The sequence below is a fragment of the Diabrotica undecimpunctata genome, chromosome 2 (genome assembly GCF_040954645.1).
Source record: "Diabrotica undecimpunctata isolate CICGRU chromosome 2, icDiaUnde3, whole genome shotgun sequence".
Classification (NCBI taxonomy): domain Eukaryota; kingdom Metazoa; phylum Arthropoda; class Insecta; order Coleoptera; family Chrysomelidae; genus Diabrotica; species Diabrotica undecimpunctata.
The window spans coordinates 144,506,662-144,532,871 of NC_092804.1; the positions used below are offsets into that span (position 1 = coordinate 144,506,662).

General features: G+C 32.5%; 1 protein-coding gene across 2 annotated transcripts in view; it reads left to right on the top strand.

Moving 5' to 3' along the window:
• Positions 1-18,023, top strand: part of PTPMT1 (protein tyrosine phosphatase, mitochondrial 1) — a 42,486-nt gene extending 24,463 nt beyond the window's left edge. Inside the window, exon 4 of one of the 2 annotated variants that reach the window (XM_072523633.1) lies at positions 17,803-18,023. In XM_072523633.1, the coding sequence (XP_072379734.1) occupies positions 17,803-17,931 (129 nt within the window). In that variant the 3' untranslated portion in view covers positions 17,932-18,023. Of the gene's footprint in view, positions 1-17,453; positions 17,728-17,802 lie in introns of those variants that run through there. The other variant, XM_072523632.1, reaches the window with a different exon arrangement.
• The last annotated feature ends 8,187 nt before the right edge of the window (positions 18,024-26,210 follow it).

The following is a 26,210-nucleotide window of genomic DNA, read 5'->3' on the forward strand; positions in this document are numbered from 1 at the left end:
GGCCGCTCGTTCTTCTGCAATACTCAGAATTTTTCTACATCTAACTGTTCGTGAGAAAAAATTCCACTTGGAGGTCTGTCCTTGCTAAAAATTTCGTAAAAATTAAAAGTATATATTTTGTTTAAAATTTGAATTATTTTGATTAAGGGTGACTTGCTGATTAACAAAATCTGAACATGTGGCTAAAAATTATGCAGCGTTTTGCCGGAAAATCGAACAAACTGTAGATTTTTTAATTCGATTTTTCCTCTTTTCCGGCAAACTGGGGTTAAGGCATCAGAAAAAACACATCTTTGAAATAAGCTGGACCAAGTGCATGTACCAAAACATTAAACAAAATATTTTTTTTGTAAAATTTGGCAAAAATTTTCCAAGGGGGTACCCTTGGATTTTTATCAAATTTGGTTAATCGGCTATATTGGCGTCAATTTTGGTCCTAGAGTCAAGCGAATAGACATTTTCTACATAAAATTGGCTGCTCGTTCTTCTGCCATACTCAGAATTGTCCTACATCTAACAGTTCGTGAGAAAAATTTCCACTTGGATGTCTGTACTTGATAACAATTTCGTAAAAATTAAAAGTATATTTTGTTTAAAATTTGAATGATTTTGATTAAGGATGACTTGCTGTTAAAAAAAAATGAAAGTGTGGCTAGAAATTATGCATCATTTTGCAGGAAAATCGAAAAAACTGTAGACCATTGGATTTTTATCAAATTTCGTTAATCGGCTATGTTGGCGTCAATATTGGTCCAAAAGTCAAGCGAATGAACATTTCCTACATAAATTGGCCGCTCGTTCTTCTGCGATACTCAGAATTTTCCTGCATCCAACTGTTCGTGAGAAAAATTTCCACTTGGAGGTCTGTCCTTGCTAAAAATTTCGTAAAAATTAAAAGTTTATATTTTGTTTAAAATTTGAATTATTTTGATTAAGGGTGACTTGCTGATTAAAAAAATCTGAACATGTGGCTAAAAAGTATGCAGCGTTTTGCCGGAAAATCGAACAAACTGTAGATTTTTTAATTCGATTTTTCCTCTTTTCCGGCAAACTGGGGTTAAGGCATCAGAAAAAACACATCTTTGAAATAAGCTGGACCAAGTGCATGTACCAAAACATTAAACAAAATATTTTTTTTTGTAAAATTTGGCAAAAATTTTCCAAGGGGGTACCCTTGGATTTTTATCAAATTTGGTTAATCGGCTATATTGGCGTCAATTTTGGTCCTAGAGTCAAGCGAATAGACATTTAATACATAAAATTGGCCGCTCGTTCTTTTGCCATACTCAGAATTGTCTTACATCTAACAGTTCGTGAGAAAAATTTCCACTTGGATGTCTGTACTTGCTAACAATTTCGTAAAAATTAAAAGTGTATATTTTGTTTAAAATTTGAATGATTTTGATTAAGGGTGACTTGCTTATTAAAAAAATCCAAACACGTGGCAAGAAATTATGCACCGTTTTGCCGGAAAATCGAAAAAACTGTAGACCATTGGATTTTTCTCAAATTTCGTTAATCGGCTATGTTGGCGTCAATATTGGTCCAAAAGTCAAGCGAATGAACATTTCCTACATAAATTGGCCGCTCGTTCTTCTGCGATACTCAGAATTTTCCTGCATCTAACTGTTCGTGAGAAAAATTTCCACTTGGAGGTCTGTCCTTGCTAAAAATTTCGTAAAAATTAAAAGATTATATTTTGTTTAAAATTTGAATTATTTTGATTAAGGGTGACTTGCTGATTAAAAAAATCTGAACATGTGGCTAAAAAGTATGCAGCGTTTTGCCGGAAAATCGAACAAACTGTAGATTTTTTAATTCGATTTTTCCTCTTTTCCGGCAAACTGGGGTTAAGGCATCAGAAAAAAACACATCTTTGAAATAAGCTGGACCAAGTGCATGTACCAAAACATTAAACAAAATATTTTTTTTTGTAAAATTTGGCAAAAATTTTCCAAGGGGGTACCCTTGGATTTTTATCAAATTTGGTTAATCGGCTATATTGGCGTGAATTTTGGTCCTAGAGTCAAGCGAATAGACATTTCCTACATAAAATTGGCCGTTCGTTCTTCTGCCATACTCAGAATTGTCTTACATCTAACAGTTCGTGAGAAAAATTTCCACTTGGATGTCTGTACTTGCTAACAATTTCGTAAAAATTAAAAGTATATATTTTGTTTAAAATTTGAATTATTTCGATTAAGGGTGACTTGCTTATTAAAAAAATCTAAACACGTGGCAAGAAATTATGCAACGTTTTGCCGGAAAATCGAAAAAACTGTAGACCATTGGATTTTTATCAAATTTTGTTAATCGGCTATGTTGGCGTCAATATTGGTCTAAAAGTCAAGCGAATGGACATTTCCTACATAAAATTGGCCGCTCGTTCTTCTGCCATACTCAGAATTGTCCTACATCTAACAGTTCGTGAGAAAAATTTCCACTTGGATGTCTGTACTTGCTAACAATTTCGTAAAAATTCAAAAGTGTATATTTTGTTTAAAATTTGAATGATTTTGATTAAGGGTGACTTGCTTATTAAAAAAATCCAAACACGTGGCAAGAAATTATGCACCGTTTTGCCGGAAAATCGAAAAAACTGTAGACCATTGGATTTTTATCAAATTTCGTTAATCGGCAATGTTGGCGTCAATTTTGGTCCTAGAGTCAAGCGAATGGACATTTCCTACATAAAATTGGCCGCTCGCTCTTCTGCCATACTCAGAATTGTCCTACATCTAACAGTTCGTGAGAAAAATTTCCACTTGGATGTCTGTACTTGCTAAAAATTTCGTAAAAATTAAAAGTATATATTTTGTTTAAAATTTGAATTATTTCGATTAAGGGTGACTTGCTTATTAAAAAAATTCAAACACGTAGCAAAAATTATGCACCGTTTTGGTGGAAAATCAAAAAAACTGTAGACCATTGGATTTTTATCAAATTTCGTTAATCGGCAATGTTGGCGTCAATTTTTTATTCCGAGAGTCAAGCGAATGGATATTTCCTACATAAAATTGGCCTTTTGTTCTTCTGCGATCCTTAGAATTTTCCTACATCTAGCTGTTCGTGAGAAAAATTTCCACTTGGATGTCTGTATTTGCTGAATATTTTGTCAAAATTAAAAGTGAATATTTTGTTTGAAATTTGAATTATTTGATTAAGGATGACTTGCTGTTAAAAAAAAAATGAAAGTGTGGCTAGAAATTATGCATCATTTTGCAGGAAAATCGAAAAAACTGTAGACCATTGGATTTTTATCAAATTTCGTTAATCGGCTATGTTGGCGTCAATATTGGTCCAAAAGTCAAGCGAATGGACATTTCCTACATAAAATTGGCCGCTCGTTCTTCTGCAATACTCAGAATTTTTCTACATCTAACTGTTCGTGAGAAAAATTTCCACTTGGAGGTCTGTCCTTGCTAAAAATTTCGTAAAAATTAAAAGTATATATTTTGTTTAAAATTTGAATTATTTTGATTAAGGGTGACTTGCTGATTAACAAAATCTGAACATGTGGCTAAAAATTATGCAGCGTTTTGCCGGAAAATCGAACAAACTGTAGATTTTTTAATTCGATTTTTCCTCTTTTCTGGCAAACTGGGGTTAAGGCATCAGAAAAAACACATCTTTGAAATAAGCTGGACCAAGTGCATGTACCAAAACATTAAACAAAATATTTTTTTTTGTAAAATTTGGCAAAAATTTTCCAAGGGGGTACCCTTGGATTTTTATCAAATTTGGTTAATCGGCTATATTGGCGTCAATTTTGGTCCTAGATTCAAGCGAATAGACATTTTCTACATAAAATTGGCTGCTCGTTCTTCTGCCATACTCAGAATTGTCCTACATCTAACAGTTCGTGAGAAAAATTTCCACTTGGATGTCTGTACTTGATAACAATTTCGTAAAAATTAAAAGTATATTTTGTTTAAAATTTGAATGATTTTGATTAAGGGTGACTTGCTTATTAAAAAAATCCAAACACGTGGCAAGAAATTATGCACCGTTTTGTCGGAAAATCAAAAAAACTGTAGACCATTGGATTTTTATCAAATTTCGTTAATCGGCTATGTTGGCGTCGTTATTGGTCCAAAAGTCAAGCGAATGGACATTTCCTACATAAAATTGGCCGCTCGCTCTTCTGCCATACTCAGAATTGTCCTACATCTAACAGTTCGTGAGAAAAATTTCCACTTGGATGTCTGTCGTTGCTAAAAATTTTGTAAAAATTAAAAGTATATATTTTGTTTAAAATTTGAATTATTTCGATTAAGGGTGACTTGCTTATTAAAAAAATCCAAACACGTGGCAAGAAATTATGCACCGTTTTGTCGGAAAATCAAAAAAACTGTAGACCATTGGATTTTTATCAAATTTCGTTAATCGGCTATGTTGGCGTCAATATTGGTCCAAAAGTCAAGCGAATGGACATTTCCTACATAAAATTGGCCGCTCGCTCTTCTGCCATACTCAGAATTGTCCTACATCTAACAGTTCGTGAGAAAAATTTCCACTTGGATGTCTGTCCTTGCTAAAAATTTCGTAAAAATTAAAAGTATATATTTTGTTTAAAATTTGAATTATTTCGATTAAGGGTGACTTGCTTATTAAAAAAATCCAAACACGTGGCAAGAAATTATGCACCGTTTTGTCGGAAAATCGAAAAAACTGTAGACCATTGGATTTTTATCAAATTTTGTTAATCGGCTTTGTTGGCGTCAATATTGGTCCAAAAGTCAAGCGAATGATTTCCTACATAAAATTGGCTGCTCGTTCTTCTGCCATACTCAGAATTGTCCTACATTTAACAGTTCGTGAAAAAAATTTCCACTTGGATGTCTGTCCTTACTAAAAATTTCGTGAAAATTAAAAGTATATATTTTGTTTAAAATTTGAATTATTTCGATTAAGGGTGACTTGCTTATTAAAAAAATTCAAACGCGTGGCAAAAATTATGCACCGTTTTGGTGGAAAATCAAAAAAAAAAAATGTAGACCATTGGATTTTTATCAAATTTCGTTAATCGGCAATGTTGGCGTCAATTTTGGTCCGAGGGTCAAGCGAATGGACATTTCCTACATAAAATTGGCCGCTTGTTCTTCTGCGATCCTTAGAATTATCCTACATCTAGCTGTTCGTGAGAAAAATTTCCACTTGGATGTATGTATTCGCTGAAAATTTCGAGAAAATTAAAAGTGTATATTTTGTTTAAAATTTGAATTATTTCTATTAAGGGTGACTTGCTGATTAAAAATATCTAAATATGTGGCTAAAAATTATGTAGCGTTTTGCCGGAAAATCGAAAAAACTGTAGATTTTTTAATTCGCTTTTTCCTCTTTTCCGGCAAACTGGGGTTAAGGGATCAGAAAAAAACACATGTTTGAAATAAGCTGGACCAAGTGCATGTACCAAAACATTAAACAAGTTTTTTTTTTTTTGGAAAATTTGGCAAAAATTTTCCAAGGGGGTAAATGTGGATTTTTATCAAATTTGGTTAATCGGCTATATTGGCGTCAAATTTTGGTTCTAGAGTCAAGCGAATAGACGTTTCCTACATAAAATTTGCCGCTCGTTCTTCTGCCATACTCAGAATTGTCCTACATCTAACAGTTCGTGAGAAATATTTCCACTTGGATGTCTGTACTTGTTAACAATTTCGTAAAAATTAAAAGTGTGTATTTTGTTTAAAATTTGAATGATTTTGATTAAGGGTGACTTGCTTATTAAAAAAATCCAAACACGTGGCAAGAAATTATGCACCGTTTTGCCGGAAAATCGAAAAAACTGTAGACCATTGGATTTTTATCAAATTTCGTTAATCGGCTATGTTGGCGTCAATATTTGTCCAAAAGTCAAGCGAATGGACATTTCCGACATAAAATTGGCCGCTCGCTCTTCTGCCATACTCAGAATTGTCCTACATCTAACAGTTCGTGAGAAAAATTTCCACTTGGATGTCTGTCCCTGCTAAAAATTTCGTAAAAATTAAAAGTATATATTTTGGTTAAAATTTGAATTATTTTGATTAAGGGTGACTTGCTTATTAAAAATATCTAAATATGTGGCTAAAAATTATGCACCGTTTTGGTGGAAAATCAAAAAAACTGTAGACCATTGGATTTTTATCAAATTTCGTTAATCGGCAATGTTGGCGTCAATTTTGGTCCGAGAGTCAAGCGAATGGACATTTCCTACATAAAATTGGCCGCTTGCTCTTCTGCCATAGTCAGAATTGTCCTACATCTAACAGTTCGTTAGCTAACGTTAACTGTCCTTGCTAAAAATTTCGTAAAAATTAAAAGTATATATTTTGTTTCAAAATGTTGATTTTGATTCAAAATCAACATTTTGAAAACGAAATATATGGTCATTAGTAGAAACCCTCCAGAAAACCCGATAATATGCATAGGTGACGATCGCATAAAACGCGTGAAAACTTTTAAATACCTTGGCACCACAATCAATGACCAATCGGATCCACAACAAGAGATAAAAACCCGAATACAAATGGCAAGACAAGCTTTTGTGAAATTCAGACCGCTCCTATGTAATCAAAACCTAAATTTCGAAATACGCTACAGAATGGTCAAGTGCTACATATGGTCCATCTTGCTTTATGGCATGGAAACGTGGACTTTCAAAAAAACATCTATCAACAAACTTGAAGCATTTGAAATGTGGTCATTGAGAAGAATGATACGCATACCTTGGGTGGATAGAGTTCGAAACGATGACGTCCTTAAGAGAGCCGGCGTAGAAAGAGAACTCTTTGAATTAATTAAAAAACGCAAGATTGGTTACCTTGGGCACATATTGAGAGGAGCAAAATATGAAATACCACAGTTAATCCTACAAGGGAAGATCGAAGGTAGGAGAGGAGCCGGCCGCAAACAATTATCCTGGTTAAGGAATATTAAAGAATGGACAGGAATACACAATACAGGCGAGCTGTGTCACGCCGCCAAGAACAGAATTCTAGTAATGAGATAGTCGCCTACGCACTTTGGTGTATGGCATGTTAAGAAGAAGAAGATATATTTTGTTTAAAATTTGAATTATTTCGATTAAGGGTGACTTGCTTATTAAAAAAATTCAAACACGTGGCAAAAATTATGCACCGTTTTGGTGGAAAATAAAAAAAACTGTAGACCATTGGATTTTTATCAAATTTCGTTAATCGGCAATGTTGGCGTCAATTTTGGTCCGAGAGTCAAGCGAATGGACATTTCCTACATAAAATTGGCCGCTCGTTCTTCTGCGATCCTTAGAATTTTCCTACATCTAGCTGTTCGTGAGAAAAATTTCCACTTGGATGTCTGTATTTGCTGAATATTTCGTGAAAATTAAAAGTGAATATTTTGTTTGAAATTTGAATTATTTGATTAAGGATGACATGCTGTTAAAAAAAAATAAACATGTGGCTAGAAATTATGCACCATTTTGCAGGAAAATCGAAAAAACTGTAGACCATTGGATTTTTATCAAATTTCGTTAGAAAAATTTCCACTTGGATGTCTGGTACTTGCTAACAATTTCGTAAAAATTAAAAGTGTATATTTTGTTTAAAATTTGAATGATTTTGATTAAGGGTGACTTGCTTATTAAAAAAATCCAAACACGTGGCAAGAAATTATGCACCGTTTTGCCGGAAAATCGAAAAAACTGTAGACATTTGGATTTTTATCAAATTTCGTTAATCGGCTATGTTGGCGTCAACTTTGGTCCGAGAATCAAGCGAATGGACATTTCCCACATAAAATTGGCCGCTCGTTCTTCTGCGATACTCAGAATTTTCCTACATCTAACTGTTCGTGAGAAAAATTTCCACTTTGATGTATGTATTCGCTGAAAATTTCGAGAAAATTAAAAGTGTATATTTTGTTTAAAATTTTCCAAGGGGGTACCCTTGGATTTTTATCAAATTTCGTTAATCGGCAATGTTGGCGTCAATTTTGGTTGGAGAGTCAAGCGAATGGACATTTCCTACATAAATTTGGCCGCTCGTTCTTCTGCCATACTCAGAATTGTCCTACATCTAACAGTTCGTGAGAAAAATTTCCACTTGGATGTCTGTACTTGCTAACAATTTCGTAAAAATTAAAAGTGTATATTTTGTTTAAAATTTGAATGATTTTGATTAAGGGTGACTTGCTTATTAAAAAAATCCAAACACGTGGCAAGAAATTATGCACCGTTTTGCCGGAAAATCGAAAAAACTGTAGACCATTGGATTTTTATCAAATTTCGTTAATCGGCTATGTTGGCGTCAATTTTGTTCCGAGAGTCAAGCGAATGGACATTTCTTACATAAAATTGGCCGCTCGTTCTTTTACCATACTCAGAATTTTCATACATCTAACAGTTCGTGAGAAAAATTTCCACTTGGATGTCTGTACTTGCTAAAAATTTCGTGAAAATTAAAAGTGTATATTTTGTTTAAAATATGAATTATTTCGATTAAGGGTGACTTGCTTACTAAAAAAATCCAAACACGTGGCAAGAAATTATGCACCGTTTTGTCGGAAAATCGAAAAAACTGTAGACCATTGGATTTTTATCAAATTTTGTTAATCGGCTATGTTGGCGTCAATTTTGGTCCTAGAGTCAAGCGAATAAACATTTCTTACATAAAATTGGCCGCTTGTTCTACTGCCATAATCAGAATTTTCCTACATCTAACAGTTCGTGAGAAAAATGTTCACTTGGATGTCTATATTTGCTGAATATTTCGTGAAAATTAAAAGTGAATATTTTGTTTGAAATTTGAATTATTTCGATTAAAGGTGACTTGCTTATTCAAAAAATCGAAACACGTGGCAAAAATTATGCACCGTTTTGGTGGAAAATCGAAAAAACTGTAGACCATTGGATTTTTATCAAATTTTGTTAATCCGCAATGTTGGCGTCAATTTTGGTCCGAGAGTCAAGCGAATGGACATTTCCTACATAAAATTGGCCGCTCGTTCTTCTGCGATACTCAGAATTTTCCTACATCTAACTTTTCGTGAGAAAAATTTCCACTTGGATGTATGTATTCGCTGAAAATTTCGAGAAAATTAAAAGTATATATTTTGTTTAAAATTTGAATTATTTCGATTAAGGGTGACTTGCTGATTAAAAAAATCTAAACATGTGGCTAAAAATTATGCAGCGTTTTGCCGGAAAATCGAAAAAACTGTAGAATTTTTAATTCGATTTTTCCTCTTTTCCGGCAAACTGGGGTTAAGGGATAAAAAAAAAACACATGTTTGAAATAAGCTGGACCAAGTGCATGTACCAAAACATTAAACAAAATATTTTTTTTTGTAAAATTTGGCAAAAATTTTCCAAGGGGGTACCCTTGGATTTTTATCAAATTTGGTTAATCGGCTATATTGACGTCAATTTTGGTCCTAAAGTCAAGCGAATAGACATTTCCTACATAAAATTGGCCGCTCGTTCTTCTGCCATACTCAGAATTGTCCTACATCTAACAGTTCGTGAGAAAAATTTACACTTGGATGTCTGTACTTGGTAACAATTTCTTAAAAATTAAAAGTGTATATTTTGTTTAAAATTTGAATTATTTTGATTAAGGGTGACTTGCTTATTAAAAAAATCCAAACACGTGGCCAGAAATTATGCACCGTTTTGCCGGAAAATTGAAAAAACTGTAGACCATTGGATTTTTATCAAATTTGGTTAATCGGCTACGTTGGCGTCAATTTTGGTCCGAGAGTCAAGCGAATGGACATTTCTTACATAAAATTGGCCGCTTGTTCTTTTGCCATACTCAGAATTTTCATACATCTAACAGTTCGTGAGAAAAATTTCCACTTGGATGTCTGTACTTGCTAAAAATTTCGTAAAAATTAAAAGTGTATATTTTGTTTAAAATTTGAAATATTTCGATTAAGGGTGACTGGCTTATTAAAAAAAACGGGTGTGGCAGGCCAGTGGGACTGCCGGTAGAAGTTATACTTCTATACACGCGTGCGCCGTTAAAAATTTATATAGGAGTCAATCTGCACAATCATTAAATATGTAATGCTATAGGTAAGAGAGAGCAGAAAGAGAAAAATAATTAGTTATATAGGTATATGGTGCATCGTTTGCTGTATATAAACATTTGACTTGTAATAGGAGTATAGTAAATGAAGGATTGTATCAATATTTTAATGAAAATATATATTTTTATTTTTATACATGTATAAAAGGAGTTGAATGCAAAAAAAAAAATTTACACATACTCTGCAGTAAAATTCATTGTTTATTTTGTTATTAATATAAAAATTACAATACAATAAATACACTGCAACATAATTCAATATAATAATACAATATAAATTAAAATGTAATATTCATAAGTATTTAAAACTGCCAATATACATAACTTACTTTACGAAGATAAAAATAAAAAACCAACAACTCGGATTATGTTGTAAATTTTCATTTTATTTTAAAATTTATGTTTATATTTAATAAGATTATATTTAATTTGTTTAGTTTATATTTAATAAGATTAACGTGAAGTTTTTAAATATTTCAAAAATAAAAAAGGAAATTCATAATTGGGATTCGAACTCACAACCACCAGCGTATGAACCAAACACGTATAGAATTTGCCAATAAGACATGACACTAACGGATTTCAAAATGACGGGCTATGACGCCGATGACGTGCCACGGTTTGTAAATTAGATGGACTGTATAATGGTTTCACAGATTCACTCTCATGCAAATTTCCAATGCCGACCGTGCGTATAGAAGTATAACTTCAAAAATTAAATTGCGCGAGTGATAAAAAGAATTTCTGAATATATTGAATTTTGAAAAAAATCTAATAAAATTCCTGAGGATGTTCCATTGGAACTAACAATTAAGATAATAGTTTAGAAAATACTGGATATGTTAGTACGAATTCCCAAATGCCCTCATCTATAGAAAAGGAACGCTGACAAAACGCCCAAAGAACAAGAAATTTAATTCTTCTTGAACTAAATGTTGCTAGACAAAGGGAAAAACTTCTGATAGAAAAATTGATAAATGTTTTACCATATAGAATTCCTGAAGAAAGCTTTGGATGTATGTATATTTGGAGCAGAAGTGGATAGTAGCCGCATCGTATCAGAACTACGAGTATACATAGACTTGTAATGCATTTGTTATTTCCAAATATATACTGCAATTTTTAGTTTTACATTTGTTTTCTTAATTTTGTATTAAAAGTTTTAGTGTATTAAATACCAAAACAACAAAAACTTGTTACTCTATTATAGTACTTACATATCTATTACACTGAAATGGACTTCTGGCGCCGCTCGGCGGGAATCTCCAGACGCGACAGAATAACAAACGAGAGAGTCCGAGAAATCATGGGGGTTACACATAATATTGTTGATGACATCAAAACGACACAACTCAGATGGTACGAACTCGTAAGGAGAATGCCGGAGAATAGAATACCAAGACAAATTCTTGAATGGCAACCAAGAGGTAGGCGGAGACCAGGAAAGCCTAGAAGAAGTTGGAGAGAAGGAGTTGATAAAGAAATCAGAGAAAGAGAACTGGAGGACGATCTATGGAACGATAGAATGAGATGGAGATTGGAAATCGGAAGACGTCGAAGAACGTTGTAAACCGACATTATATATATATATATATATATATATATATATATATATATATATATATATATATATATATATATATATATATATATATATACATATCTATTACACAAAAATTAACAATGACATTTAAGTAAACAAGTTAACGCTAGAAAATTACAAAATCAAGTTAAATATGGTTTTTAAATGTTACATTAATACCGGAAAGGGCTTCCGCTATTTGGGTCGAAATAAGGGATGGTAATAACGTTAAACGATAATTTGACATTTGCGATGAAACAAAAATAATCAATAGAATACAAATTTTAGAAACTAATAACTGTGACTATGAATTTCGGTACTGTGAATCATCTTATTTGTTAAGAACCATATTATTTGTGTGTTGAGAAACATGTGCGTTCCTATTTTGTCTTTTCATACTTTTTCTGCTTAAAATATTAGTTATTCAGATATTTTATATTATTTTCTAACGTGTTTCTTTTTAAATATCTGTTACCTTACTCCTATTGGCAGTTCGTATTTCATTTGGAATTCTTAACAAATTGACTAATAATTTAATAATAATCTAAATAGGTTTGTTCCAATACGCAATTTTTATACGGTCCGGAAACCGTCACGAAACTACTTGTACCGTTTTTAATGCACATGTTCATCATTTCTATCGTCTGATGACGGTAATTTTAAAACTGATTGGGAGCTAAACCTAAAATTGGGAGCTAAATTAAAATGCACGTTAACCTGCTCAATACCATTTCCTTCTAGCAAATTAACAAGAATTAAATCTTCAATTTCGTTTTCATCGGCACCAGCTATTATTGCTGCATCAATTTCCAAATCTATTTTTCAAACAATATAAACTCCTGGACAAAATTAACGCACCACTCATGTTTTTCTCAATAATCTTTATTTATTGATAATTTACTGTACGACAAGTTGCCTATGGACCTTGTTTGACAGTGACAGTTGTTTTATAAGCTAATAATAGTTTTGTTTTCACAATAATTTGTATTAAACTTCGTTTTAGACTAAAAGTGAGTTAAACTTTTCATAAAAAGTGCCGATTAAAGCAAAGTGCTTGTGAGAAACAAGCTTTTTATTGTGATATTTTTCATCACATGCATGTTTGGAAGTTTATTTGGAACCGCCAAAGAAATTTGTCAATGGAGAAGGCAGTGCGAGCATCGACTTTCCTAGATGGATATCACTGGGGAACAATTTGAAACTCAATTTCTGTTGAGTTAGATTTTTTAGCTGTTTTCTATAGACTTAGGCGTGCTGATTTCAAAACTGTTTTTACTTTTATTCTATCACGTCACGTTCGTTTTCTATGTGGGTGGGGCGCATGTTGGTGGAGGAATGACGCGCTGATAACTGCAACTGGTCTAGACTTGACTTTTCACGTGTTCACTTCAGTTACGTCTGTTATACCGTGGTGAAACGTTGTGTGTTGGTTAGCAGCATTTAGTATTTCGTTACTTAAGTGTGTAGAACTACTTAGTGAACTTACTTAAGTGACCTACTTAGTGCGTTTGAACTGAAACGTTTCCTTATGGCTACCTCTGCTCCTACACGTCGTAAGTGCGAAAACAGTCCCGATTCGTTTTGTTATATATGTGGCAGTTTTACCATTCCAATCCAGTCAAAGGACAAACATCAGTACATTCGTCAGACAAGCATATTTTGCCTATTTTAAAGTGAGACTTGGTGATCAAGATAAAGCATGGGCACCTCATAAAGTGTGTAAACAGTGTGTTGAGGGTTTACGGATGTGGACCAAGGGAACACGTGCTAGACTTCCATTTGGTATACCTATGATTTGGCGCGAGCCCAAAGATCATTCAAGTGATTGTTACTTTTGTATAGTGAAAACATCAGGATATTACAAGAAAAACAAATGTAAGATATTATCCTAGTTTACCGTCAGCTATACGCCCAGTGCCGGATTCAGCCGAAATCCCCGTGCCAGTTTTCAATGAATTTCCCTCTTTGGAAGAAGGGGAATACGGATATGGTGTAGATGAAAGCGACTCCAACGATGAAGATTTCGAAATTGAAGATGACTCCGTACGTGAGGGATTCGAGCAGCAAGACCTAAATGATTTAGTACGATATTTGGGACTATCCAAAAAAGCTTCAGAGCTCTTAGCATCACGACTCAATGAGAAAAACTTGCTTGAAAAGGGAGCCAAGGTATCCTATTTTCGAACACGAGAAAGGGCATTTCTGCAATACTTTCAAAGTGATGGTGGATGTGGATTTGTGTTTTGCCATAATGTAAGTGGTTTAATGGAAGAATTGGGAATTTCAAACTATAACGCAACTGACTGGCGACTGTTTATAGATAGCTCAAAGCGGAGCTTGAAGTGTGTTCTCCACAATGGAAATAAATATGGAATATGACGATATGGATAAATGGAATATGACGACATAAAGAAAGTCATTGATCTGTTGCAATATCACATGTACTAATGGATCATTTGTGTTGACCTTAAAATGGTCTGCTTTTTACTTGGTCAACTACGTGGATACACAAAGTATCCCTGCTTTCTGTGTATGTGGGACAGCAGAGCTCGTGCGCAACATTGGGTGCAGTCGAATTGGCCGCCAAGACCGGACTTGAGACCTGGTGATCCAAACATTGTACATCAGCCACTTTTCGATAGAAAGAATATTATAATTCCACCTCTGCATATAAAATTAGGTCTCATGAAGCAATTTATTAAAGCTTTGCCAACTGAAGGAGACTGTTTCAAGTATCTCGTATCGAAATTTCCTAGCCTGTCATTTGAAAAGATAAAGGCCGGTGTTTTTGGTGATCCATAGATTCGGCAGCTTCTTACAGATGAACATTTCGTGGTAACAATGTCAGAAATTGAAAAGAATGCGTGGTTGACATTCAAAAAGATTGTTAAAAACTTTCTTGGAAATACACGAGCATTGAATTACGCTGACATTGTTCAGCAGCTCTTGGATAGCTTTCAAAAGATAGGGTGCAACATGAGCATTAAATTGCATTTTTTACATAGGCACCTTGCTAATTTCCCGGACAATCTTGGTGCGGTGAGTGATGAGCTGGGTGAGCGTTTCCATCCAGATTTGAAGGTCATGGAAGCACGATATCAAGGTAGATGGGACGTACATATGATGGCTCACTATTGTTGAAGCATCAAGCGCGAATGTTCACAAACTGAACACTCCAGAAAACGCAAATTTGTAAGTACTCTTCACTAATTAAACAATTTTATTTATACGAACTCGATTTAACTTGCATTAAATGTTTTGTAAACTGTAGATTTGGTACGTTTTATTTTATGTTTTTATGTTCTTTTATATGCATGATTTTTGAGGATACTCTGTAGTTTAAAAAGTTGACGTGATAGACAAGATCTGAGGTTATTCTTAGATTCAGAGGACACAAATTAGTAAAAAACAAGTGTCAGATCTAACTCAACAAAAAATGTGTTCCCAAGTGATTTAATGCGATACGTTTCAGGTTTGTTAGGAGGACATCATTCCAGCATCAGTCGAAAGGTGAGGCGATATAATGAAACAGGGTCGTACCATCGAAGAATGGGGCAAGGGCGAAAATCAAATAGATGATCGTTTTTTGAGACAACTCTCAGAGATAGGAGAGTCACCAGCAATTTGCTAAAAAATGAACCAGCAGATGTTCGAAATGTCGCGATATCGACTCGAACAGTTAGAAGACGTTTACATTAAACAGAACTGAGCAACGAGAAACCGGCCAAAAAACCCTTGCTTACCAGAGAACACAGGGTGCAGAGATTGAATTTTGCAAGATTGCATCAAAATTTTACCATCGATGATTGGAAACGAGTTCTTTTCTCCGATGAGACTAGAGTAAGCCTAAAAGCTCTAGATGGTCGTGAGCGTGTCTGGCGAAGGCGAGGAGAAAGGTTTGCAACTGCAATATCTCTCCTAAAGTACCTTTTGGTGGAGGCTCTAAAATGTTTTCGAGGGAAATTTGTTTTATAGCTCGTACGGAGTTGGTCCCCATACGTACGAGGTCTATGAATACCCATTATTACTTAGACAACAGTTTTGTCGAACATGTAAGGCCTTTTGCTCCGTTTCTTGGATCTAATTTTTTATTCATGCAAGACAACGCTCGTCCTTATGTGGCTCGACAGGTTATTGGCTACCTAAATGATGTTGATATTTCATTATTAGAGTGGCTTCCTAACAGTCCGGACATGAATCCTATAGAGCATCTATGGGACTATCTCAAAAAAAAAAGGTTCGAAGTCGAAGACCCCCTATTGCCAATCACAACCAATTCATTAAGGCTGTTATTGAAGAATGGGAGAATATTCCGCAAGCTTTTGTTGAACATTTGATATCAAGCATGCCTCGACGCATAAATGCAGTCATAAGAAGTCGAGGAGGGTCTATACGGTATTAGTGTTGTCCCAGATGCATTTTATTGTGTTACTTTACTGTTTTTTTCTTTTTGCAATTTGGAGTTATGCTAGCTTATTTACGCATTTCCGACAAAAACAAATTTTTAAAGAAACAATAAGGCAAATTAAGGTCATGATAAAGTCATGTTGGACTTATTTGTAGGTTTTTATTATTATTTCAATGTAAGTTAGTTTTATTTTGTGTTCATATTGTAAATATTTAGATTAATTAAAGTGGTGCGTTAATTTTGTCCAGGAGTTTAAAAAGACAGTTACAGTATTCCTATTCCTCAACATTAAAATCTGGTTACATTTAATGCCAAACGTCGGTTGTCATAATAACGTTAAGTCCTCTCATACCCCACCTCAGAACATTTGCGATAACTCTCTTGATACCTGTGTTTAAATAGACTGTTATACGCTATTTACGTATTGATACGATGTTAACGTTTGTCTTTGCGATATCTATTTAATACCTGGTTGCAATCCAGTATCACTAACGTATCGCAGAAAAATCTCCATCCGTTCTCCAAAAAATAATCTGATAAAAATTCTATACTTTCGCTTTCAAAACGCAATAGAACCTCACGATTTACTGGGACTTATGCTTTTTCCTTTCTTGTGTGTTTATTACGAACAATATAAGGTCAACCATAATTATAATAAACGAAAAATGTTTTGTTCCACCACTCTACTGGTGTAAGTATGTATAGTCTACTGGCGTAAGTATGCATTTGAGATCCCTTAACAAATATTAAGGTACCTATTATTTACTAATTGTAGAATATTCTTCTTTTTATTCAACTAAAAAGAAGTAAAACTGAAAAAAATTATGTATAACCTTATACTTTTACTAACTAATAACCTTATACTTTTACTAACTAAAAATAACAGAGATTACTTTTTCCTCTAAGTAAAGTCTTTTACATAAAGTAGTTACTGTTCTCTTATTCAATTACTATTAAGTTAATCAACTTAAATACGAGGAAGTAAAAGCAATAATTCTGTTTATTCAATAGACCCAATATATCTGAAATTAACATCTGATTGGTGTGCAACTATACCTCAAGCAATAAAACTAGCAAACAATTTTTTGTGCTACATTAAAAATGTGTATTTGACAAATAGCTAAGAAAAAATAAATAATAAACTATTATTTTGGTGTTTATTTACTGGAGTGTTTAAGAATTGTTGACTGGAGTGCCCCTACACTCCACTCGGGTTTATGCAGGTTAAAACAAACATTGATTTTTAAGGTATTTCAAGTTTAATCGTCAAATATCAATCTCAAAAACAATTGATTCGACGACAAAAATATCGTATTCGGACTCCGCTATCTTGAATTGACTTTACGAACAAAACTTCCTTTAAAATCCATACATAGTAAACTGCTTTTAAGTCCCTTGTTTTTATTTTTAGAGGTACAAATGGACCCCAGAAAGAGCTATAGAACACATGAAAGAAAAGAGGCCACATATTTTAATGCATGCGAGACAGTGGGAAGCTTTAGAAATATTTAGACGATTTAATATGATAAATGTTGATTCATAAACTTTTCATAGGAAATTAAAATATATTTTGGTTGAAATTGTGAACTGATTTTAGTAGTCAATTAGTTGTTTGTTACTTATTTTTTGTTTTTTTTGTTGTAATATTCTTACTCTTGTTGCAAAATACTTAAATTTTATTATTATATACTAGTTTTAATTTCACGAAAATTGGTCGCTATATATTACACTACATTTAAGCCTCTTGTTTTTATTTTTAGAGGTATAACTGGAGTCCAGAAAAAGCTGTCGAGCACATGAAACAGAAGAGGCCACATATTTTAATTCATACGAAACAATGGGAAGCTTTAGAAATATTTAGATGCAATATACTAAACGTTGAGTCGTAAAATTTGAAAGTGCTAAATTAAAACATTTTTTAGCTTTAAAGTATAAACTGATATTAAAACAACCAATTCGTTATTTGTTATTTATTTTTTTTTATAATAAAAAATATTTTAAATTAGCTACTTTAGGCAAATATTTTTACTCTTGTTGCAAAAATACTCATATTTTATATTTTTTACTATCAGTACTGTTAACCTTTAATTTTATAATACAGAAACTTCTTTTGATTGTCAGAAAAGTTTATTGACTTAATAGAGTTTTATAGCCATGACGTACGATGGACTAGATTGTTGTCACTATAACATTTTCTTTTTGAACAATTTTTAAATAATTATTTAGTGTATTTAGAATAAAACCCAATTTTAATTGAAAACGTTATTTTTAACGTTTCCATTTCCACCTTGAAAATCGTTCTCAAAATACGAATTGAACAAATTATTTTGTTTTATTACTAATGTCCGATTTCACCAACGATACCCAAACAAAAAATTAGTTAAGTGGGCTTACTTCCTAACTCTGAAACGGATTTCACCATACGCTAAGAATTGTCTAAACCGCTTAAGTATTCTCTTATCGTAGGATACATTTTGCGATCTCTCTAAACATTTTAGATATTACTTATAGTTGAAAGTGAGGTTATGTTTTTACAGTTTTGAACGATGTACTTGTGAAGTTTTGTCAATAACTTGCTTCTTACCTCAATTTTGTTTGTTTTTATTGTGTAGTTAGTGGTAGTGTATTATTTTATATTAATAAGTGTTGCTTTGGTACTAATCATAACCATTCAAACCCAGGTAAAGCAATAACTTTGACAATGGTGATGTTATTTATATCTTATAGTTGTAGGTGGAGATGATGCAGAAATGTTTAGAAACAGAAAAGGCTACTTTTCTATAAATGTGCAGAAAGTATCTTCGCCAGTTTACAAATAAATATCATTATATGTCGCTGGCCTGGATCAACGCATGACTCTGTTATATTTCAAAATAGCAGATTGTTTTAATTTTGAAAGTGGGATATATGGCAATGGTATATTGTTAGGAGATAGTGAATATCCACTAAAGGTAAATCAATGTTTACTACTGAATATATCTAAATAATAAAGCACAAGTACGATACAATCGTAGCCACATTCGTACAAGAAATATTGTTAAAACACAATATGGGATATTAAAACTGAGGTTTCCTGTACTTAATGCAGGATTAAGATTAAACTTATAAATAGCTACAAATGTAATAATAACATGTGCTATTCTACACAATATTTGCATTGAAGCAAAAGATGATTTAGAAAACATTGGTCAGTTAATGGAAGCTGGCCAAATAAATCAAACGCTTGATAATCAAAATGAATATGGCATTGCAAGAGATGTTATTGTCCAAATTTTTTTCAGAAATATGTGAATCAAATGGACTAGTTTTTATAATATATATCTTAAAAAAATAAAGTTTAATTAATTACATAGTTCTAACCTAGGAATTTAATACTAAAGAAAAAAAATGACATAGTCTACCTAACAAAAATGACATAGTCTTTCAAAAATCCATTCATGATTTCGTCAAAAGTGTGTTCAATAGTTCAAATGTACCCGAGCTAATACATAAGAAAGCATTTCCTAGATAAGCAGTTCTTTTAGTTGTGAAACGCGATTCTTCCTAAATATTAACTTAGGAAGTTCCTTTCGATAAGAATTACTTCCGAAGGCAACTGTTTAGGTATCATTGGTGAAAATGGGCATAAGTAATGCATTTTAAATTAAAAGTATTCTTACTCTGTAACAGAGGAACCAAAGACATAATTACAGACTGTTTCAAGTTAAGAATTCACAACTGAACAGATAGGCCAGTGCATTTCTTACGGGCGTATGTTGCCAATAGTTCACGGGACTATGCAGGGCCGGCCGAAATAACCCATTCTTTATTTATATTCAAATTTTTATTTATATTTTCCAATGTTAATCAAATTTATTTTAAAAAGATAGGTACGTATCTATTTAATAAGCTTAACGACTACAATTACTTATAAATATGGTTACATTTTCAGGGAAGTGATTTTAAAGATTATTAGAAAAATGTCTTTATTAGTGGTTAAAATATTAGGTTTTACGCAATTGGTTAATTATTATGGCACAGGTAATTCTGACAGCTTAGGTGTCAACTCTCAAAATTATTTATAAAATATTACTTTCACAATAGTTAATAAATAGAAAGCAATAATAATTAAGATATTGTGCTTAAACTTCCATTATCGGGCAAGCCGGGCTAACAGGCCCTAACAGTAAACAATATTGATTACTTTATAATTGACTATTAATAGTTTTCTAATTCTCTTTATGTACTTAGTCATTCCAAACAATAGTGTCATTTGGAAAGCACATTTGGAAAGCAGACAGATTTATGAGTTATAGATAAATGAGCGGTATGTTTTTCAAAATAGTGTAATTAGGTGAAGTGGAGATTATATGTTTGTCTGTATACATAAGCCCAAACTGCCCGATTACGTTTTTAAATTCTTCTGCCCGGACAAGGGTTAAGGCATAACCATCGCGCACTCAAATCTCAAGTGTAAAAAATTATATTGTTAAAATGGATCCAGTTTTGCCGTTTAAAAGTGGTCAAATTTTACATCTGAGTGCTAAAAAAGTGATCTTAAACGTAGTGAGATACCACATTAATTTGCTTCGAGATGAAAGTCAACGTATTGTATTCGACAAAGTATCCGCGATGACAGGAGTGTCAGTTCGTACGATTCAAAAAATCGTACAGGAAGACAAAGAAGGTGAGCTTTCTGAGGTAAAAACAAACAGAAAAAGAACCCGTTGCCGAAACAACTCCAGAGACTATACTTACGATGAAGGTGTTCGTATCGGCGTTCGTCGAACAGTGCATAGTTTTTTTTTTGAAAACATTCCTCCTACTTTGAATCGTCTTCTGCCAAAAGTGAACCAAGACGAAAACTTGCCAAATTTTACCCGCAGTACAATGTACAGGTTGTTAAAAGACATGAACTTTGTTTATGCAAAACGTGATAAAAGTGCCGTGCTAATAGAACGTCCTGATATAATTGCATGGAGGCATGGATATTTAAGGGCCATTAAACAATATCGGGCTGAGGGCTATGACATTGTGTATTTGGATGAGTCATGGGTCAATGTGGGGCACTCGGTTTCCAGAGAATGGAAAGACAAAACCGTCACCTCGGCAAGAGATGCGTTCATAAAAGGGCTAAGTACTGGACTAAAGCATCCCACTCAGCGTGGACCACGTTTCATCCTTGTCCATGCCGGAAGTGAAAATGGTTTTGTAAACGGTGCTGAAATGTTTTTCCTTGCAAAAAAAAACAGCGCTGATTATCACGACGAAATGGACGGTCCGTGTTTTGAGAACTGGTTTGAAAACAAACTGTTGCCCAACTTAGTTCGAAAAACGGTTATTGTTATGGAAAATGCTCCATATCATAGTGTAAAAACCGAGTTGTTGCCTAACCAATCGTGGAATAAGAATAACATTATGGACTGGTTAAGACAAAAAGACATATTTTTTGAAGAAAATTATCTGAAGTGCGAGCTTTTGGAGGTAGTCGCGCAATTTAAACAAAATTTTGATAATTACAAAATTGAAGAACTTTGTAAACAACAAAATAATGTCAAAGTGCTTCGTTTGCCTCCATACCATTGCGAATTAAATCCAATTGAAATGGTATGGAGCCAAGTAAAAAGGCATGTGGCCGTAAATAACAGCACCTTCAAAGCGAAGGATATGGAGGACCTCATAAAAAAAGCGTTTTCAAATGTTACGTCTGATAACTGGAAAAACTATATTCAACATGTAATGACTCTGGAGAAAAAATTTTGGGAAGTGGACGGTCTAATGGAAGACGTAACTCCCATAGTTATAGATTTATATGATAGTAGTGACAATTCCGATTTGGATATGGACGAAGAATGTACATAGTTTTTGATAATTGTAATATTGTAAATATATAAATGTCAAACTAAAAAACCAAATAATTTGTTACATTTCTATGGTTCTGTTGTATTTTTTTTAAAATATACAGAAGTTTTTATTGTTTTTTTATGTTTTTTACTGACACTAATAATATCTACCACAATACTCACTCAATTTGTTCATTAAACAATTAAGCATATTTTTAAGAGTCTGATGATGACCTAAGCCGAAATTTAATAAATAACTGTTGTGAGAAAAAGACATGTCTTTAATTTTTATTTTTCAAAAAAACAAAAAAAATTTAAAGTTACCTAAGTGAAAAAACGTCTAATGTGCAATATAACATGCAGTTCGGCCCTGCTTTTTCGCTGCAACTCCACTACTCTCGCCTATCTCAGTCTATCGGTAGTTCTGGCATCACCGCTTCCCATAAGGCTCCTTTATGAATTCTTAACTTGACACAGACAGTTAGATGACATTTATGCAAACAACATAATAATTGCACATATACCACTAAAAACAATGAGATGAATGCTATAAATACGCACAATATTTTCAATTAGAAAATCTACAAGTTTCCAGTATGACCCTGCGAAACTTGAAACCAAAAATGAAATAGGACGAACTAATTGATGAATTTTCGCCAGACTAGACGTATATAAACGGGAAGTTTGCGCGGGAGCTGTATGTGATTTCTGTGGTTTTCCAGGTTTCGACTAAATAGTTTTGGCTTTTACAAAATCCATTGTTTTGACGACGTTTTCGCAAGGTCCTACTTGCCATTGTCATGTCAGATTAGTTCGGCTTCTTTCTGGTGGTCGACGAGAACCGATTTATAGCTAGCAAAACCCTCTGTTTAACTACATTTTAGCGCTTCTTGAAATAATATATATATATATATATATATATATATATATATATATATATATATATATATATATATATATATATATATATATATATATATATATATATATATAAAGAAATAAGAAAATTAGAAGAGAATACAAAATATATTGATCTCGTTGTAAAAAATCTTCCACATTTTGCAGATTTCTGTTTGCAAGTTTCTTAGAAATTTTACAAAATATTTTAAGATTAGTTCTATTTTTTAGAATGCTCAAATCATTTGTGTTTTAGGTACTTTTACATCAATGTATGACTGATTAAAAACAAAACAAAAATAGATGATTTTTTCATGATTTTATTATATAACATTAGATATTCAAAGTAAAGAATCTGTACAAAATGAATTATTTTTATTTTCAATAATTTAACCGTATGTGTTATATAAGATAAGTAAATATTTTATATTGTATCATGTGGTAAATACTGACTTTTATACATATTTAAACCGAAATAGAGTAAAATCCAAATCGACCGATGAGAAAACCTAGAAGAGAACTTTTATAGTGCTCAAAGATGTTATTTATATTGTTTGTTTTATAAATCATTTCTTAGAATTCCTCGCCAATCGATTTGTATTTGATGGAATGTTCTACTGGTATACACACGCCAATTATCATGAGGTTCCAGCTGATGCCACTGACGTATTGTTCCTGCGGATAACCGGACTCATCCCACCGGCAAAAAGGTAAAACGACTGGTATATCAGCATTCATTCAGTGGCGTGTCTGCTTGTGTTAGTTAGTGTTAACTACTATTGCCGCGTTTAAAAATAATGCAGTTAAAACGGACTCTTTTAAAAAATTTGCTCGACAAACCTTCACCATAATTTGCGTTTGCAGTACATATATAACAAAATTTAATGAACACAGCTTTTATTAAAAACTAAAAAGAATTCATTTTACATACAATATGATTGTATAATCATTTTCTAAATATATATAAAAATTAAGTATATATCATTTGTTAAAATATTACTAAATATGTAGTAAAATGTCATAGAAAACGTGTGTTATTTTATAACATTTATATTTTTGTGTATAAAAAATATAGTTAGACTTATTCTTATCAACAACACAATTGTTCAATAGGTAATGTGGTGAATAAAATTACAAATAAAATGTCTACGTACACTTAACACAGGTACAAAAAACTAAATATTTCAAATTATAAATAAAACACTGAAAGTTGTTTCGTCAATAAAATAAAGTAATAATTACCCAATTCAGGGATGCACGAAGTGTATATGTAATGTCTGCCTTTTTATGCTTGAATGATACATTGCATTCTAATATGCGTTTTTTAAATGTTTGGATAATCTAGCTAGTTTGCAAACATTTGTTTGTTCTTGTGGCATTTGTACCAGAAGCGAATGTTATTGTTTTCTCTCGTATCTATGTATATTAGCTATAATCTTAAATAACTAAACTCAACGAATGAAATAGTTGTCATTAATGTCACTTGAAATTCAAAAACAACTTTGAGAGAGGCTTAAAAACTCTAAAGATGAATAATGCAGCTTGTCGCCTTTAGCAGATAATGCATTCAACATGAACCGAAGTTATCTGCAAAGATTAAAAAATAATATCTGGTATAATACTTGGCAATTTAATAAACACTGGTACCTGCCAATAGCGGTTTTGATTTATTATATTTTCATGTCTATATAATCGCGTTTGAAGATGTTCGTGACATAATCTCGAATATGTCAATAGAACATTACTCAGAAACGTTTAAATCATTAACGAAAGATTTCGTATAATTGAAAGAAATAAAATAAATAGGCCCAAAATTAGAGGTAAGAAAAAAGTTGCAACAGAAGATGGTAATATTTTTGGCTTTTATTTTAAAAGATAAATACAAGTAAAACAAAATCTGAAACGGATAATGCTGATATACTACCAAAAATAGTTCCGTCAGGTATTAAAAGGTAACTTGTAAGGGCAATTGAAAAAAGCTGTTGACAGGAAAAGATGAAATTGTTTCATAGAGAAGATACCCGGTTGAGACTTTAGCTACATTCAAAAAATATAGAATATGATAAGTCGAAACTTAAAGTGCAACTTATGTGACAGTGTACGTGTAAGATTACATAAAACCATATATTAAATACGTTAGAGATAAAACTGAATGTACATTTGGGATTACTGTGATTAGGCAGGAGAAATATAAATAAAAAATGAAGTGGTGCCGAAAAATACTTTTACATTGAGTAACGTGGAAGACTAGAACGTGCTATTGATGAGGATGCCACAGCAACTAATGGAAGAAATGTATTTAAGCATGTTATAAAGGAAGAGAACAAAAAACATAATTAATAGTAAATTGGTCTTCCAACTTTTTAGTACATATTCTACTTTCTGAAAATAACATATTTTTGTAATCATAGTAAATTTTAATTGGTGTTATTTTATTTGTATGTTTTAAGTTGACCTAACTCAATTTATTTTGAATATTTTGCCAAATTGTATAATTTTACGCGGCACTTTAACTGGCCGCCCGTCATCTAAGACACCGTAACTTTCAACAAACTAAAGATGACGTCACTGACAGGCCTTTTCATCATATGACATGTGCAAGCGCAGCCACCATCTTGAAACAGCGGCAATTCAATAGTTTCACACTGTTTTGATCAACAATGGCTGGGAACGTATTATTATCTCCACATTTGAATAAAATATTAAAAAAAATCGTTAATGATGGCTCACTTATTTATAATTCCGTTGAAGCCCATAATTTTACGCAATAGGACTTTTCACCAGCCGCCATGTTTTTCGTACAGACAGATTTGACAATGAGGTAAAATATATATTAAACGTCATATACGTTTATAAATTTTATAAACTAATATATGTATTGTTTTTAAATTATTTAGAGCGTGTATAACTCTTACATATTCCATAAAAACACCGCTTCGTTATTTATTTTCGTACAGGTATCATATTAATAATCGATTAAAAAATTTATTTGCTAATTATGGCACTTTATTTTTTTTCAATAACTAGACTTTCTTTGCTATTTTTTATATTAATTATCTATATTATTTATATTACTAACCTAACCTGTTTGTTTACAAAATGTCTGTTCGAAAAAAATTGCTGAAACTATTTTTTGATGAAAAGTCCTTTTAAAAAGGTGGCTCAAATGTCATGGACGTCCATAAAAAGGAAAGAAAAGTAAGCTGATTGAGAGGTTAGGCATCATTACTTATTTATTATACAAATAATATCTATAATTTTTTATTGTAATTAATGATGCCAATCGATTTTCATTACTTGCTGAAATATATTAATTAACAAAACTATTAATGCAGTGTATAATCAATAAAATAGATCATTTAATATTTTAAGGCTAAAAATGACAAACGCTGTACTGAATAGTATTTAATACACATAAAATATTGCAGGTATAGCACGAGATTGTTTGC